The 18,228-nt window shown below is 39.7% G+C and overlaps 2 protein-coding genes across 2 annotated transcripts in view; one reads left to right on the plus strand and one right to left on the minus strand.

Annotated features, from left to right (window-relative positions):
• The window catches only part of LOC134748947 (gamma-aminobutyric acid type B receptor subunit 2), a 320,538-nt gene that overhangs the window by 168,464 nt on the left and 133,846 nt on the right, over positions 1-18,228 (minus strand). The window lies entirely within an intron of this gene.
• Positions 255-4,757, plus strand: LOC134755521 (uncharacterized). Its single transcript, XM_063692420.1, has 3 exons — positions 255-362; positions 912-3,574; positions 4,331-4,757. Exons 1-3 carry the CDS (start codon positions 255-257, stop codon positions 4,755-4,757), a joined length of 3,198 nt encoding a protein of 1,065 aa, XP_063548490.1.

The raw sequence follows: 18,228 nt of genomic DNA on the forward strand, positions 1-18,228 counted from the left end.
AATCAGTTAATGAGAAAAATGTTGAATCAAGTTTACGCAACTTGATGAATTGTTATCACGAGAATATTACTGCTTTGAAATCATTGGGTTTACCAGTTGACGACTGGAGTTTCGTACTTTTAAATATTTTGCTACGCAAAATTACACCTAATATTCGTAGGCGTTTCGAATTATCATTAAAAACTTCATGTGAAATTCCTGACGTGACCGAATTACTCGATTTCCTCGATAAGGAATTAGCGGCATCTGAAGTGATGACCGCGTCCGCGCGTACTTTAGGTACTTCCGCGGGGCCTGCGCAGCGCGCGGCGCCCGCGTTCGCTGCGGCTGGCGGAGCGGCCGGCTCGGCCCGCCCAGCTGCGGTGACGTCATCGCGCCATGCTATGGCGGGAAAACGTGCGATGTCGCTTACTCGCGCGCACTCCGATGTGCAATATAATGCACCGCGCAATAATAACTCTTCGTTTGCGCGTAACTCGCGTACTATGAGCGTCCATGCTACAACTGCGGTGGATTATTTAAATAAATTTAAATGCGCGTATTGTAAGGACAATTCTCATCCTTTATATAAATGTGAGAAGTTTAATGCACTCGCTCTAAAAGAACGAAAACATTTCGTGGAACAAAATAAACTTTGTACCAATTGTTTATTCATTGGCCACGAACTAAAAGATTGCAAGTCGCGCCATACTTGCCGCGTCTGCACTCAAAGGCACCATTCTTCATTGCATGAAGATGCGCCTACTCCAACCGTCTTACTGACTACGGAGTCTTCTTCTTCCCCTGAGTTGCGCTCAGTAGCGGAAACCTCCTCACCCACTCCATTACATGGAGCTACGGGGCATCCTTCTAGTAAGAACTGTACGGTCTTACTCACGACTGCGCTTGTAAATTTACGACCCTTGAACCAGGGGCCTTACACGCCGCGGTCCGTTCGCACCCTTGTGGATCAAGGTGCGCAGACCACGCTCATTTCTGAGTCGTGCGTCCAACGTCTCGGCCTGCCGCGGTACTCCGCTCCCACGGGCACCACTCTCACCGGTATTGGTGGCGAAGTCCAGCCACGTGGTTACGTGTTGTGCGAGGTCACACCTCACAACAAACCCGAGCCGAAGCTTCACATCGAAGCTTATATCTTAGCTGACTTGACAAGCTACACTGCTTATATTCCTAAATCAATTGGGAATATTCATAAGTTTCAACACCTTCAAAATCTTGATCTAGCGGACCCAGAACTGCGCTCAACGCGGCCTGTTGAACTGATACTGGGATCTGAGTATCTTGATAGCATACTGCTACTGGATAATATCAAGGGTCCACCGGGCACACCCGTGGCCATTAACAGCATTTTTGGTTATCTGATAGGTGGTCCAATTTCATATGAAAGTATGAAACGATTAAGTGTCAACTTGAGTACTTGCCAACTTGACATGAAACTTCAAAGGTTCTGGGAGTTGGAATCCATACCAGAACATCCACATCTTACAAAAGATGAATTACGCTGTGAGTCGATCTTCGTCGATACTCACACACGAGATGCAAATGGGAAATATACAGTTTCCCTACCATTCAAGGAGAATGCTCCGCCCTTGGGCGAGTCTCGTGCTATAGCTCTCTCACGCTTAACTAAACTAGAGGCACGCCTGTCTCGCGACCCTGCCTTGCGTGAGAACTATAATAAATGTATCCAAGAATACTTAGACTTGGGACATATGGAGCCAGTCACTGACTCAGCGAGTCCTGGCACTCCCCCCTACTATCTACCTCACCACGTCGTGGTGAAGAGTTCCACATCCACTACGATTACTGCGAAGAGTACGAAGTATCGTATTGTGTATGACGCTTCATGCAAGACTACATCAGGTCGTTCTCTTAACGATAATCTTCTCACTGGTCAGAAATTGCAGCAAGATATTTCTGATATTTTACTGAAGTACAGACTTCATAAAATAGTCTTTACGGCAGACCTCAAAATGATGTATCGCTACATCGGTCTTTGTAAAGAACACCGTGACTTCCATCGGATTCTTTGGAGATTCTCTCCCCATGATCCCGTAAAGGAATATCGTATGTGCTCTGTCACATTTGGCGTCGCTTCCGCGCCTTTCTTAGCTTTGCGAACACTTCGTCAATTAGCAATTGATGAAGCTGCTAACTTCCCACTTGCCTCGCAAGTACTCCTTAACGAAGTATTCGTTGATGATGTCGTTACTGGAGTTGATACGGTTGAAGATGCTATCACTCTTCAGCATCAACTAACTTCCATTTGTAAAGCAGGAACCTTCGAACTCCGCAAATGGACCAGTAACAGTTCTGAGTTTTTATCGCATTTAAGCGATGACGCTTCCATTCATGATGACGCTCTCATTTTGTCAGCACTCGACACTGATGCTTCTGTCAAGGTCTTAGGGCTTAAGTGGAACCCTAAATCCGACGTCTTTTCCTATCAAACGGATGGAGTGGCTAACTCACGCAAATGTACGAAACGTATAATGTTGGCAGAAATCGCTAAGATTTACGATCCCCTCGGATTTCTAAGTCCAGTGACCGTATTCGTGAAGCATTTAATCCAACTTTTATGGGTATCAGGCTCAGGTTGGGATGCTGCCCCTCCTCAGGGTATATGTGACTTGTGGTTTCGGTTCATCGACGAACTGCCGCTACTACAAGACATTGCGTTACCTCGTCACGTGCTTCCTAGCACACATCAAGTGTCATTTCATGGCTTTTCAGACGCATCTGAAAAGGCGTACGCCGCCTGCGTCTACATTCGTGTCGTTGACTCGAACGGTGCCATCAGCACCCACCTTCTCATAGGTAAAACAAAAATTGCGCCTTTGAAACGGCTTACTACCCCTCGATTGGAGCTATGCGGTGCTCATCTATTGTCAAAATTGATAAAAAAGGTCCTCACTGCTTACAGCAGTAGATTGTCTTTCGACCAAGTCTACGCTTGGTCCGATTCCACTATAACTCTTGCCTGGTTACGTTCGTCTCCAGACAAGTGGCGGACATACGTGTCTAACCGCATCGCGGAGACAACAAGCAACGTGCCTGCCTCTCATTGGAACCACGTTCAATCCGCAGACAACCCCGCAGACCCCGCGTCTCGTGGTGTTCTCCCATCTCAGTTGAACCATCAACTATGGTTCACGGGACCTGCTTGGCTCCGTAAAAATGAGTCTGAGTGGCCTAAGACTAACGTCGTATGCCACACCGACGAAGAACGTCGCAAGCATGTTCTTCTCACACAAACCAATGAACCTAAGAGCTTAGAGTTCATTGAGCGATTCTCATCGCTTCCAAGGATGCTACGCGTCATTTCGTATATGTTTAGATTCATAAATAAATGTCGTAAAGCCAATAGTCCTACGACTAAACATGTCACAGTTCCTGAGACAAAACAAGCTCTCAGTCGAATTATATCACTTGTCCAAAGTGAATGCTTTTCTGAAGACATCTCGCGTCTTAAGGACGACGACAGATGTACAAAACGTCTTCAGAAACTGAAACCTTTCTTGGACGATGCCGGACTCCTCAGGGTCGGCGGCAGAATAAATCGGGCCAACGTACCGTATGATGCCAAGCATCAGATTCTGTTACCCAAGAAACACCATTTCACGAATCTTCTCATAGATTTTTATCATAAAACACATTTACATGTGGGACCTCAAACTTTGCAGTTTGCCCTCGCACAGACCTACTGGATCCTGAGTGCTCGCGACGCTGTGCGTATGCGCACACGACGCTGCGTATCTTGTGTTCGTGCACGACCTGTCGCACCACAGCCATCGATGGCTCAGTTACCTACTACTAGGGTTCGATCACTTCGTCCCTTCTTAAATACGTCCGTTGACTTTGCGGGACACTTCTTTCTTAAATCAAGTAAACTTCGTAACGCGAAAGTTTACAAATCATACGTATGCGTGTTCGTTTGCCAATCAACGAAAGCAATCCATTTGGAATTAGTTCCCGATCTCTCAACCGAATCTTTTCTGAACGCATTGCGTAGGTTCATATCCCGACGCGGGTATTGCAAAACAATCCGTTCCGATTGCGGACGGAACTTTGTAGGTTGTGACAGGTACCTTTCCGAACTTTACACGTTTCTGCGAAACGAGTCAAATCAGACTGCTATAAACAACCAGCTGACAAACATGCAAATCACCTGGCAGTTTAATCCTCCGTATGCTCCGCATTTTGCCGGTCTCGTCGAACGAGCCGTAGGTAGTCTGAAACGACACTTACATCGTGTCATAGGTACACTAAAACTGACTCAAGACGAATTTAATACTTTGATCTGTCAAATTGAATCGGTTTGTAATTCAAGACCTCTCTGTCAACTTAGTAATGATCCTACTGATCCATTACCCCTTACTCCTGGACATTTCCTCATCGGGGAACCATTAACGTCTTTACCTGAATTTGACTTGTCTAACGACAACCCAAACCGCCTCGCTAGATGGCAGGTTATTCAACAAGCTGTTCAACATTTTCGGAAACGCTGGAACGTAGAATATTTACACCAGCTACAACCAAGAGGTAAATGGTTCCACGACAATAATAACACACCCCTTCGGGAGGGTTCTGTAGTTGTGTTGATAGACAACACACTGCCACCACTACAATGGCGTCTCGCGCGCGTGCATCAACTGCATCCCGGCGCCGACGGTATTACCAGAGTCGTAACTGTACGCATCGGTAATACTCTTACCAAGCGACCTGTAGTTAAGGTCTGCCCACTGCCTGTTGAATAGGCATCTCTTAGGTATAGCATTACATGTCTTAGCCCTAAGTTAGCATAGTATTCTGTATGATAGTTCTTAAATAAAATAAGCATTATTTTATGGCCGGCGGCATGTTCGGTACTTTTATATGTACGCACAAATACTACGTATTTTTCTTTTCTTATTTCTAAATCGGTTAATACTTAATCGAATAACTAGCATAGTCCAAAACGGGACAAGCCTAAAACGGAACGCTATTCAAAGCGCGCAACACCGAAACTCGAGTGTTGCCATACTCTCTCTACACAACGATCTAAAAACACGAAAACGCCGTCGCATCGCTCGCTCCGAAGCTTGAGCTCAAAACCCAAAATCAAACCATACCAAGTGTCCAGCACAAATAGAAGATCGTCTGTCGACTCCAGCCTATGAGGTTGCTACATTCATCATCGAAGGAACAGGGGCCCCTGGAGAAAGTCTAACACGTCATCAGGTTAGTCCCAAATTACGGTCTATGCTAGACTATCAACTACATTTCCCCAACAGGTAATATAGGATCTGGTCCTCTTAAATACAAAAGGCTCTAAACAGCTTTCCCATCGATGTAATTGAAAGTATAAACAATAAAACTATTAACCCTAACCTAGTAAAAATATAAGATTAGTTCTAAGTTACTTAAATATATGATTGTTTTTTAACAATAAACAGTTTTTTTAAACAGGAAGGTTACGATCCCAGTACAATTTTGCGAGATTTGGCGTTTTAAGGTTATAAATTATAAAGAGATGACACCTGTCACCATTCCCCTTCGTGGTCGAAAAATACTATATACGCAAGAAAGTGTAGGGGAGACTGGGGTACAGTGAGTCGTGGGCCACAGTGGATCGTTTGCAATAAGTTTGCTAATATATATATATATATATATATTTTTCATACATGGAAAACCAACAGCTATAAACATTTCTAAAGCTACAATAGAATTACAGAGCCAATTACAGGTCCTCACTTCTAAAAATTTAAATACAAAAATCAATATAACTACAATTCAGTTACACACACAAGTACCTACAGCATAAGCCAAGGTTAGTGTGTACTGCCAGTTGCAAAACTGCATAGACACATCAGGAATGGAATTCATTCATAAAGTGACCATGCACTTCCACCGCTGACTGTACAAAACTTTAAAGATAAAAAAAAACAGACAATAATTTTTAAGAAAAAAAAAACCGACTTCAATGGGGGATGCCGCTGAAAGCATTCTTAGATTCCAGACAATGAAATGAAAAAGACAGCATCTTTTGCCTAATTATGTAGAAAAGGAGGTAAACCGACCCACTTTTCTAGTAGCATTTCGTTTTTGTAAGGGTCGCAGTTCTAACCTAACCTAACCTACTTTTCTGGTAGCATTTCGTTTTTGTAAGGGTCGCAGTTCTAACCTAACCTAACCTACTTTTCTGGTAGCATTTCGTTTCTATAAGGGTCACAGCTCTAACTTAACCTAACCTACTTTTCTGATAGCAGTTCTGTTCTGTGAGAATCGCAGTTCAAAAGCTACCCACCCACCTAACCCACTTTTCTAGTAGCATTTCCGGGTCCGGGTCTGGGTCCGGATCCGAGTCCGGGTTGTCCGGGTCCAAGTTTGGGTCAGAGTTCGGTCCGGGTCCGGGTCCGAGTTGGGGTCCATGTTCAGACCCGGGTCCGGGTCCGAGTCCGGGTCCAAGTTTGGGTTTGGGTCCATAAGGAAGAGAACAAATCGCCAAACGTGAACTATGTGTCATTGAAGAGTTCCATTCTGATCATCATCAGCAGTTCCACTTCATCAAATGTCACTTTTTTAAATGTAAATGCTGGATTTGTTGATGAAAATACAAAAATCACTATATGTATGCCTTTCACATTTGAGGAGTTCCCTCGGTTCCTCGTGGATCTCATCATCAGAACTCGAGCTTGACAAAAATATGTCTTATAAACTTAAGTTGCTTAACAAACATAAAGAAGTGGACAAATCGCCAAACGTAAACTATGCGTCATTAAAGAGTTCCATTCTGATCATCATCAGCAGTTCCACTTCATCAAATGTCACTTTTTAAAATGGAAATGCTGGATTTGGTAATTAAATACAAAAATCGCTATATGTATGCCTTTCAATTTTGAGGAGTTCCCTCGATTCCTCATGGATCCCATCATCAGAACTCGAGCTTGACAAAAATGTTTCTTGAAAACCTAACTTGCTTAACAAACATAACGAAGAGGACAAATCGCCAAACGTGAACTATGCGTCATTGAAGAGTTCCGTTCTGATCATCATCAGCAGTTCCACTTCATCAAATGTCACTTTTTAAAATGGAAGTGCTGGATTTGTTTATAAAAATACAAAACTCACTATATGTATGCCTTTCACATTTGAGGACTTCCCTCGATTCCTCATGGATCCCATCATCAGAACTCGAGCTTGACAATAAAGTTTCTTGAAAACCTAACTTGCTTAACAAACATAACGAAGAGGGCAAATCGCCAAACGTGAACTATGCGTCATTGAAGAGTTCCGTTCTGATCATCATCAGCAGTTCCACTTCATCAAATGTCACTTTTTAAATGTAAGTGCTTGATTTGTTGATGAAAATACTAAAATCACTATATGTATGCCTTTAATATTTGAGGAGTTCCTTCGATTCCTCATGGATCCCATCATCAGAACTGCTTTTTGACAAAAACGAGACCAATCTGTATGTATATATTTATAATCAAAAAAAAGAATTTTCAAAATCGGTTCAGAAATGACGGAGTTATGGAGTAACAAACATAAAAAAAACAACCGAATTGAGAACCTCCTCCTTTGAAATCTTGAAGACGGTTAAAAAACAATTACCTGTATCGACGTTACCGCTTTTATGCTCCTCCATGCGCCTAACTAAGGTTACTGTCCCAGCTTAACAACTTATGGTTTTATTATTTATTATTAATTATTTATTATTAATTGTACTTTTATTGTTTTTCAATGTGACATTTTATTTTAATGGAGGTTTAATATTAGTTAGTAATTTAAGAATATTTGTACGCCATGTATTATGGTAAATCAAGGACTGGAAACAATATTATGTAACAACAATTTATACCCTTTTTTGCACAAATAAACTATTCTATTCTATTCTTAAGAAAAAATATTCGCAGTGGTGAGCATCAGCTATCAAGTACCTAGTTGTGAATTAAGAAATAGCATGGTTTTCAAAAATATAGTTTTTTTTATGGCTTGGGTTTAGAATTTTCTTTATTATTTTAAATGTCTAACATCAATTAATGTATAACATTTTTTTAACCTTAAACTGAATAATAAATATTGAGTGATGTAAATAAACAACTACTATCATGGTCAGCAAATAAGAACAAAAAATTACTTTGTCAGCAAATAAGACCAAAAAACTATATTCATCCCTTTCTTTTGGCTGCTAGTAGGTACTAAGTAGGTACTAGCGTAAGACGGGTCCCTTTGTTTGACATAATTATTGAAAGTCATAATGTAATGATTGTCATATTATCATTAGTCATACTTCTGAAACCGTTAACTTTTCAGGATTTTCCTCGGGTTATCCTATAGATAGGTTAGGTTAGGTTTGTTTTATGGCCCCCCCGCGGGTTGCTCACCTTGACGTGGTGGAGGGGCTTAGTAACCGTGGCTTGGTCACCCACGGTGAAGCGAAGAGGCAACCAGGGCCGGCCTGTTTGAGGCGTGGGCTGGCCCGAGGAGGACGCTCCAAGTGGGCTGGTTTAGCCCGCTTGTGATGCGCCGAAGGTGGGCCGTCGGGGAAGAGGAGTGATGGTATTTCGATGCGCCACTCTCCCTATCCCCTGCGAACTTGGCGGGGCCGTTCCGCTGTAGCGGCGTTGGTGGGGCTGCAGAGGAAGAGGAGTGTCGGTGTTACGATCTGCCGTTCTCCCTGTCCTCTGCAGCCGAGTTGTGGTTTTGCGGCAGAACCATAGACCTGATCTGTCGCCGGGTGCCGGGGAAATTTCTGGCACCCGTGGCTCCCTTGTGGCGGGCTCGGGGGGGTCCGCTATAATGCAGAACGGAAGCCGAGGAGGAAGGCGCGTCGTACCATCTGGCGCGCCTAGCGTGAAGGGCCTTAAGGCATTCGCGAAGGAGCCGCTCGTGGGCGGCTGTCGCCGGTGGGGTCGCGGATAAGTACGTAAGCGTTCCCGTAACCCCACCAATAGGGCGGCGAGGCGGCATATGGGGGGTTTTTTAGTGGGTACACCGTGGGCCTCATTAGCCTAGACGGGAGTCCCACATAACCACTCGGGACACCCACCGCACCCGGGTGGTATGCGGAATGCATTTTTCCCTCCTAACAAAAAAAAGGGTTTGTTTTATGGCAATCCTGAAAATTTACGCGTTTCTGAGAAAAACCAAATTATGACTAATGATAATATGACAACCATTACATTATGACTTTCAATAATTATGTCAAACAATAGAGACTCGCGTAAGACAAATACAGTAGGGAGTGGTCTACCAAGCTAAGTTGGCAGCGATTTTCATAGCCCAGACTGTGTGTGTTTTATTTTAAACTTCTATGAAATTATGACGTTTTAATACTTTGCACAGTCTGGCCTATCAAAATCGCTGTCAACTTAGCTTGGTCTTCTAACTCTATGATTCTCTCTTATCTATGTTTGAAATGGGACAATCCCTGGCCAAAATATATCTAGCTATAATGATAAAATGTAAATTTACCTTCAAAAAGGAGAAAACATAAACGTGCGATATTTTAAATATTATTTACGGAATAAGTAGGTACTTTGGGGCCCGTGAAGGTCATTAAAATCTACAAAGTTGTTTGCCACAGGAGCATTTGATTTAATAACATTCTTCGAATCGGAACTTTATGTGGGATATTACGTCGTTAAGTCAGTGATCGCGATCCTTGATTAGCAGTCATTTGTTAGTCAGATGTTGGCAACAGATGTTTCGCTGCGAAGCTGCGTAGGTATCAGTCAATTTAGCGTTACAATTGGTTCTGCTATCTTAGGAATATTAAAGAACGCAGATTTTAATTAATGATTGTATTGTATATTGTATTGTACGAGTATAGCTCATAAGTTTACGGATGAGATGCTATTGAGACTACTTGTAAACGTACAAATTATATAAAAGCATTCAACATGAGAAGTGTCATTAAATAATTAACGTAATACTAACATTTGGTACCGTTTTTTATATAATCTTACCGAAAATTTTAAAGTGAAGTAGGTTCTGAGTGAGATAAAATAGAGCTTGGAAATATTAACCTATTTTCATCAAAACTACAAAAAACGAAAATGTTTCTTCTTTTTATGTTTTTTGAAGATAACTTATAGGTACAATTTTATGGCACTTGATACACGATTATTAAATCAATATACAAAAAAAATTATCCTTAAGTTAGTTCTTGTTACGGACGGACAGCCAGACGGACATGTTGAAACTAGGGTTCCTAGTTCCTAAGAAACCCTACAAATGAGCTAAATCCTGTTTGATTCCGGCCCCGGGCACTAATGTTTTCTCCTACAAAAAATATCAACACATCTTGTAAAATTGCTTGGGTTTTGCTAAAAACGGTGAAAACCCGTAAGTTGCGTGAAATCATGCCATCTTTTGGTTGCTAGTTGACATGGCCTCCATTGATGTCCACCTTAATGTTTTATAATAATATTATTTTTTATCCTCCTTTTATTCCTTATTTTATATAATAATGATATACGCCCAGATTTCTTCCAGCACCTATAAAGTTTTTAAGTATATAGTAATATAAGTATAAAGTATTCATATATTCATATGAATGTAAATATAATGCTCGGGTCAGACGCGGATAAATCCTCAACACTTTATAACTTTATTGTTGTTTGGCGCGGTACTTAAAAATATACATATTCATATTTGCATATTTTTAGGTAAAACATACATATTTATAAGTATATTTAGATCAGTACGGTTTCACTCACTATTATTTTTAGTCGCTTTTGGCGACATGTTTCGGATTCTTCGGGAACGCGCGCGCGCAACGAGCGACGAGGCGGGCGGCACGGGCAGTGCACGACGTACAACCGCCGCGGACACTCGTGCCTGAGGAAGGATTCCCGAAGAATCCGAAACATGTCGTCAAAAGCGACTAAAAATAATAGTGAGTGAAACCGTACAAATCTAAATATTTTGAAATATGTCTCACGATAGTTTAATTTCGATCATATTTACCAGTGTTGGGCAAAAAGTAATTGAATTACTAATTGACAATTGTAAATGCATATTAAAATTATGAATAAGCTTTAAATTTGACTTACTTTGCAATGAGTATTTTTGCAAGATTTTGTACAAGGGGAAATAATAAATAAAATACCGTTTTATGTATGGAAAATCGAAGGATTAAAATGTTAAATTTTTATACCATCGGGTTTCAGTTAATGTATAAAAAATTACAGTAAGAGTTTGTAATACATAATTATTATTGAAATAATTTTTTTCGTCTGTTTGTTGTTATATTAGTCTTCTGGCAACATAAAGTAATTGAGTAATTTAATTACCAATTGTTGTAATTGCAATTACAAATTATAGGGCAAATTGAATTGCATGTAATTGAATTTTCATGTAATTCAGTTACAACCAATTTAATTACATGCAATTTAAGTAGTAATTAAAATACGGAAGTAATTAATTGCGCCCAACACTGATACTTATGCATGTATTAAATAAGAAAGTTTATAAAGAGTTTGACTGTATTTAACTTTATGTAAGTTAAATACAGTCAGAATAAGAGTTTCATAATAATTCACAACAAAAACAAAAAAAATAAAACAGAAATTGTAAATAAAAATTACTAAGTACATCCTTGTGGGATTTTCATAGGTAGGCTACCTATACCAATATACTGTCGAAGTGTTTGGGTCTTCTTTAGCCCGCAAGAATACACATTTATTTACGCTCATCCACTCACACGTGACTCTAGGTTCAGTCATACAACTAATACGAGTCAATCATAAGGTTTGACTTATACCTACTTATTACTGTTATTACATTATTAGCTCTCACACGTAGATCAACAAGATAATGTACCTTCAACTATTAGCTTTATGATTTTTACTGAAATTTCATTAGTTTGGCAAAGTAATGTTAGAAACGGGGATGTTGCGAATATTCGCATCCGCATCTGCAACCGCGGAACTTCCGCATTATTTTTAACATCCGCATCCGCATAAAATCGATGCGGAGCTTAATGCTGATGCGGATGTAGAACAGGTAGGTACAGGAACGTCTTAGCGGCGGCGTAAGTGCTAGGTAATTTCGTCATTAGCCAATAGGAATCTCGTTTCGTTTTTGTGATTCGTCGATCGAGCACTTTAGCCTATGACGGACAGCGACAAGAAGTGGAAAGTTTGTTTTATTTGGACTAAATTAATTTTCAACAAGCAGAAACGTCTGCGATCGATGCTATTAAGCTTAGAATAAATTTAAAAGTGGAAAAATTACTGCCTTGGGTGAGACTTGAACTCACGGCCTCTGGATCGATACTCCAGCGCTCTGCCAACTGAGCCACCAAGACCTCATCCATAGTCAGCAAATCTTCCCACTATATGGATCTAGGGGACCCTAGCGACATCTACCGTAAATTTATTTGGACTAGTATAGTAATGCGATAGTGGGGCACCTATATTCTTGTTCAAATATTAAGTTTAGTTTTTTTTTAAATAAAAATGAGTAAAGAGTAATATTCGACGTTTTTTATGTGCCTAATCTCGACATCCGCATCCGCATCCGCGGATGTGAGCCTTTAAAAATCCGCATCCGCATCCGCGGATGTCAAAAAATCGGCATCCGCAACATCCCTGGTTAGAAAGACGAAGGTGTAATTTTCATGGTAACTAATTAAGTAGTAGGTACCTGTAGATACCTACTTTTGTTAATATGGCTTAAGAATCTTAAGATACAAAATTTTACTATATTACACGATGCAAGCCCGAGGGCGAAGCTCTACTCATTTAGGGGGTCTCTGAAATAGCGTCTCTTCCTAACTTGTTTACTCGAGTAATTATTTACATAACGATATTATTACTCTTCATATACCTACTCATTAAACACCTATCTAAAAACATAAACAAGGATGGTAGAACGTGTAGGTACAGTCGAAAGCAAAAGTATCGATCCAGACAAATGGCAAAAAATATGTGAACACGACTTTATTGTCTGGTGTAAGAGCGTACACATATTTTTGAAACTTTGGGAATGTATATATATTTATGCCCTTGACTGTACATTATTAAACTAAAGTCCTGAAAAAACATAAAGGACTGTAATACCGTTTGTCCGTTTCTAAAATCACCATGATTTTTTTGTTTTATAAACATGTATCAGTTTTAATATGCCTAGTCAATTGTCATACCCGTCTATGCTATGTATTACGAACCAATAGAGTTATGAACCCAGGCGAAACGAATTTAATTTAATATGATGATTTATTACTCATTCGATTTATTTTAGATTTCCGAATTATAGGAATTGCAAGTAACTTTTGGACACCACGAACGATTCCATCTATACTTACCTATCTAATATACATAATGAATGTATGTACCTATAAGCTGATTTTAAACATATTATTATAGGTACGAACCTCATTTACGTCTTGATACTCAACCATGTTTCTCTTGCGAGCACATGTGTTAGAAACTGTTGCCCAGTGGGACTCACGATCACGTATTGGGTATAGGCATAATATTGGGTTAAAACTTTTAACCGTGTTTTCAATAATTGTTAGGTAAGATTTCGAGGGTCCCATATGAAGTCCTAAGAGACTGCCTTCCCCAAAACTTTTGTAATAACATTATCTTTGATCTGGAGTTATTAAATGAATATAGGTATTACCTAAGGATCTGTTGTTCTTAGCCTATTCGACATAAACCCGATATTACAGTATCTATAACTTGTTTTTAGTTATAAACTTGTTTTTCACAAGTATAATTAAAATTGAAATTCTTTATTTCGAACTTGACGTTCATAGGGTTACGTCATACAATAACTTAATCTAGAGTTAGTGTTACAATTAATTAGACAAAACAAACAATTGGACAAAACAAATAGAACAAAACATTACATAACATAACATTACATTTATAACTTTCGCGGCGTAGCAGCAACAGGTGCGTGTAGCTGCATGTACCGCTTGACTAGGGGCGAGTCCCAACGCTGCGCCAGCGTACTTAGGATGCTGTTCGTGCTGTTTCGGCTGCTGCGATTGAGGACTGACGTGCATCGCTTCCTCATGATGGCAAAAAAACAGTCTGTTTGAGCCTCAGCAAACATCGCTGAGGCACTACAATACCGCGGCAACCTGAACAGCATCCTAAATGCATCATTGTATTAAACACGCAGAGCGCCGTACGCTCTCTGCTTAAAGTTAGCCCACAGAACGCACGTGTAGAAAGTTTGAAAAAAAGCTTTGAACAATATTAAGTTACTTAACTTTACTTCTTTACTACCACGTGCAAACCTGCGGGCCAACATGTTACAGCGGACACACAGCGCTCGGCGCTCCCGCTCGATGTCCTCGACGTCAGACAGTGTGTCTGTGACCCAGTGGCCCAGGTACTTAAATTTATCCACTCTCTTTAACGGAGTTCCACAAAGCTTAACCTCCTGCATTTGAAAAACAGGCTAATACTAATGATTTTGTATATAAAATCACTAACAGTATTAGTTTGTATTTTATAATGCAATAGGCCTCTGATTTCCTAAACACCTTGATCGAAACGCGGTTAAACTTACAGGCCAATCAGTTGCTCAAGTCAAGCTGTCATTCGCGCGGGCGTCTCGCTCGCACTAGTACTTGTATGGACAAGTCTGAGCGAAATGAACGCGCAAATGACAGCGAACTGATATGATTCCAATTATCATTCTAATATCGGTTTGTTGGCAGGTGTACGTTCGAATTGGCTTGTTAGATTGGAGAAAACAGGGTTTACGGTCTTAACAGATTTTTAGTGATTTTAATTAAGCAAGAAATATTTTCCTCTTTAGTATGTAGTAGTAATAATTTTCGTGGGAAATAATTAACTAAATATATTATATCCAAACTTAAAAGCGCCGCGCTGCTTCTATATTCTACCGTTCTTATAATTGGAACTATAACATGAATGCTCTACAGATTCTAATTATAGTTGGTAAAATAAAAAGGTCCTTATGACCCAATTCACTCGACCTTCTCAACTTGGAGACATAAAACTATTCCCGAAGCATTCACACCTTCGTATTTATGTCACCATAAAGTGTATTTTATTGAAAGACAAAAAATTGAGTGATTGGCTCTGTTTGTGTTCCATCTATTTTTATACAAGTGATTTTTAATCAAGTACTTACTAGCATTAAACCCTGATGGAAGTAAATATGTCTCGAACATTGCAAGCATTGCATTTTAAATACTATAGGCAGGTTTTAACTCCAAATTTACTACAAAACGATTGAACAATCTCGTAGAATTTACTACAATAGGTAATAGTTTTCACCAAGGCACTTTGCGTAAACAAGTTTTTTGTCTCACCACGTCCATAATGATGATAGAGGTTCTAGAAGAGAAAAATGGGCCTGAATACCGAATTACTTTTATCGAACACATTATTTTCGAATAATGTGTATTTGTATACCATCTGGTATACAGATACACCAACTTAGTATTGTACCTCTCTCTAATGAAGTCTAATGGCTATTAGATTTGTCCTCCTATTCTTTCTGTGAGGCGCTCGGTACCTATTTGAATAAAAAAAGCGATTTCTCAAATGACACTTATTTACAAAACAAAAAGTACATCGCAGCATTGTCCTCATTTATGCTGTTGGTCTCTGTGAAATAGAAACAAAGGAGGTCGTCGATTTTGTTAGGCATTAGGACCCAGAACAAAGTTGAGCGTTTCGGATTGAAACGACCGTCTTATTAATCGTCATAATCTCTAGATTGCGATAGTAAAAACAGAATCACGAAATAAAACGGAATTCATATACAATTCTGTAAAAAAGTGCGGATTTTTTCAGAACAGTTTTGTATTAGGGACAGTCATGTTACATAGGTCATTAATGTAAACCAGGAATAACGTAGGACCCAAAGCGCTTCCCTGGGATACGCCGTAAGAGAGTTCCTCTTCCTGACTGGAGTGTTGTGTGAGTTTTACCCGCTGCTTCCTTTCTGTTAGATAGTTTTTAAACAAAGAGAGTGGCGTTCCCCTAACACCGATTTTTTGAAGTTTGCATAAGAGAATAGGAATAGAGACGGTGTCGAAGGCTTTTTTCAGGATTACGAAGGGTTCTGCATAAACACTAGATGATCATTTGGCCAATTTAGTGATCCAAATAATGTATACTTATGTCATGCAGATTAATTAAATTATTTATGTAGTAGAGTTTGAGTTAAGGACCTCTCTTTGAGTGAAGGCCTCCTCCATATTATTCCATACATCTCTATCGTTAGCTTTGGACATATATAATATATTACCTATATTCGCTCCGTACGTGTGGTGATGCCCTAGTGGGTGTGGGACATATTGCTTATTTGACAGTTGACAGCTGCCAAATAGTATGAAGATGTTGCCCCACGAAATTTCATATTTTCACCACGTCGTGCGGTAGCGTCGCTTGTACTAGTACAAGTTGTACTACCCCCACCAACAACTTCACGCATAGCCAAAATAGCTGTTTTTTATACAGTGTGTAAATCCAATACGGGCGAATACTTAAACGGTGGTTAGCATAAGACCTAAGAAGTATATTCAGATAAGTTTTGCTTAGAAATACAATGAAAATAATTCCCATACAAAATAATTCGGCCCGCAATGTAAAGCAACACAAGTTACGAGATACGAGCTTTACATAGTAACTGTCAACGCTTGTTGGCAGTTACTATAAAAAGCTCGTATCTCGTAATGTCATGTTATGTCTCGTAATGTTTGCACTACATTGCTGCTCGGTAAATTTGCAAAAATTAATAACGGGGTCATAATAAAGTGTAACCTTAAAAAACTTTTGATACTTCAGACATTGACAAAGCAAGAAACAGCTGTTAACGTGTCTGAAAATGTTAATTGCGTTGATGTCGTTTGTTATTTTGTTTCAGTTCTTATTTAAATTTGGTTTTGATTAGATTATACAAAAGTCTATTAATTCATGTAAATTCCTGAAATTTCCGTATTCCGGCTGCATTCCTGACAAACGGCCAAAATTCCTGACGTCTGGTAACCCTACCCAAAGGAGACTATCAATGTGAATATTATGCCATTGTTTTTGGAAAATAATACATTACGGGAATAATGGTGCCCTGACATTAATGTGACACGGGTGAGAGCATGATACGCTGTTTGATTAAGCTTGGTAATAAATATTAAAGCCGAGAAACATTACGGGGGGACGACGACGACGACGACGACGACGACGACGACATGTTGCGGTAAATCTTGGTCTCAACTCTCAACGACTCTCAACGGCGAAAGCAGGATGGCCAGATTTGTATGGACTCTGGCCCATGAACCAAATAAGAATAAGTGACATAGGTACCATCGGAAAGGTTTTTTTATATACTCCATTTTTTTGTACGGCGAGATTTGTTAAATCTCTGTTTAAAAAAAATATGACAAAAACAACAGAAGAAAACGAATAATAAACTAAAATATCGTGACTCAAAATTAAATAACAAAACCTGATCTGCGACACAGGAACTTAGATCGAAAAAAGCTACATACCTACTATACCTAGTGACCTTTCAACACTACTTTTTGCGGCGATAACTTTTTTTTACACAAACCTTTGGGACTACCTGCCATAGTAAAAATTATACAACTTAGAATAACCTATCTTGTGACATAACGCTTGCCCGTAAAGGTCAAAATCACCCCCCTTTAACTAAGTACTTTACTAACGAAGTGACGTGAAAATCAATCAATGTTAATGTTATCATTGACTGTTGGAAATTCTACGCATAATTAAAATACTACTAATAAATCTTCAATAATCAACAATACGTTATGAACTTATGACAAAAAATACTGGATCTTACAATCTATCGAGCTGTTCGGAACTATGCGAACTAGTTACAAAATAGTTATTTGTTATACAAGGGTGCAAAGTTTTATTTTACCTGCGAGTGTGGAATTGAAACACGAGCAAGCGAAAGGATTCTATAGTTGAACCACGAGCGAAGCGAGTGGTTCTAACATAGAATCCTGAGCGTAGCGAGTACACACGAGAAGTAAAATACATTTGCACCCGTGTGTAACACAAAACTTTTCACCTCACTATAGCGAGGAAAGTGCAACATCCACAGGCGTTAGATCATCTTCATCACCAGTGATTCCAGAATCACTAATTTTTTTACGATATAACAAAAAACTCTGGAAATTCTGTATTTTTACGTGAGAAGTTTTAAGTAAAAAAATTGTTGACAATGTTGGCATTTCTGACGTATGAAATGTCAGTGATGCGTTTTGAAATTGCATCG

Source organism: Cydia strobilella, chromosome 1 (genome assembly GCF_947568885.1).
Source record: "Cydia strobilella chromosome 1, ilCydStro3.1, whole genome shotgun sequence".
Classification (NCBI taxonomy): Eukaryota; Metazoa; Arthropoda; class Insecta; order Lepidoptera; family Tortricidae; genus Cydia; species Cydia strobilella.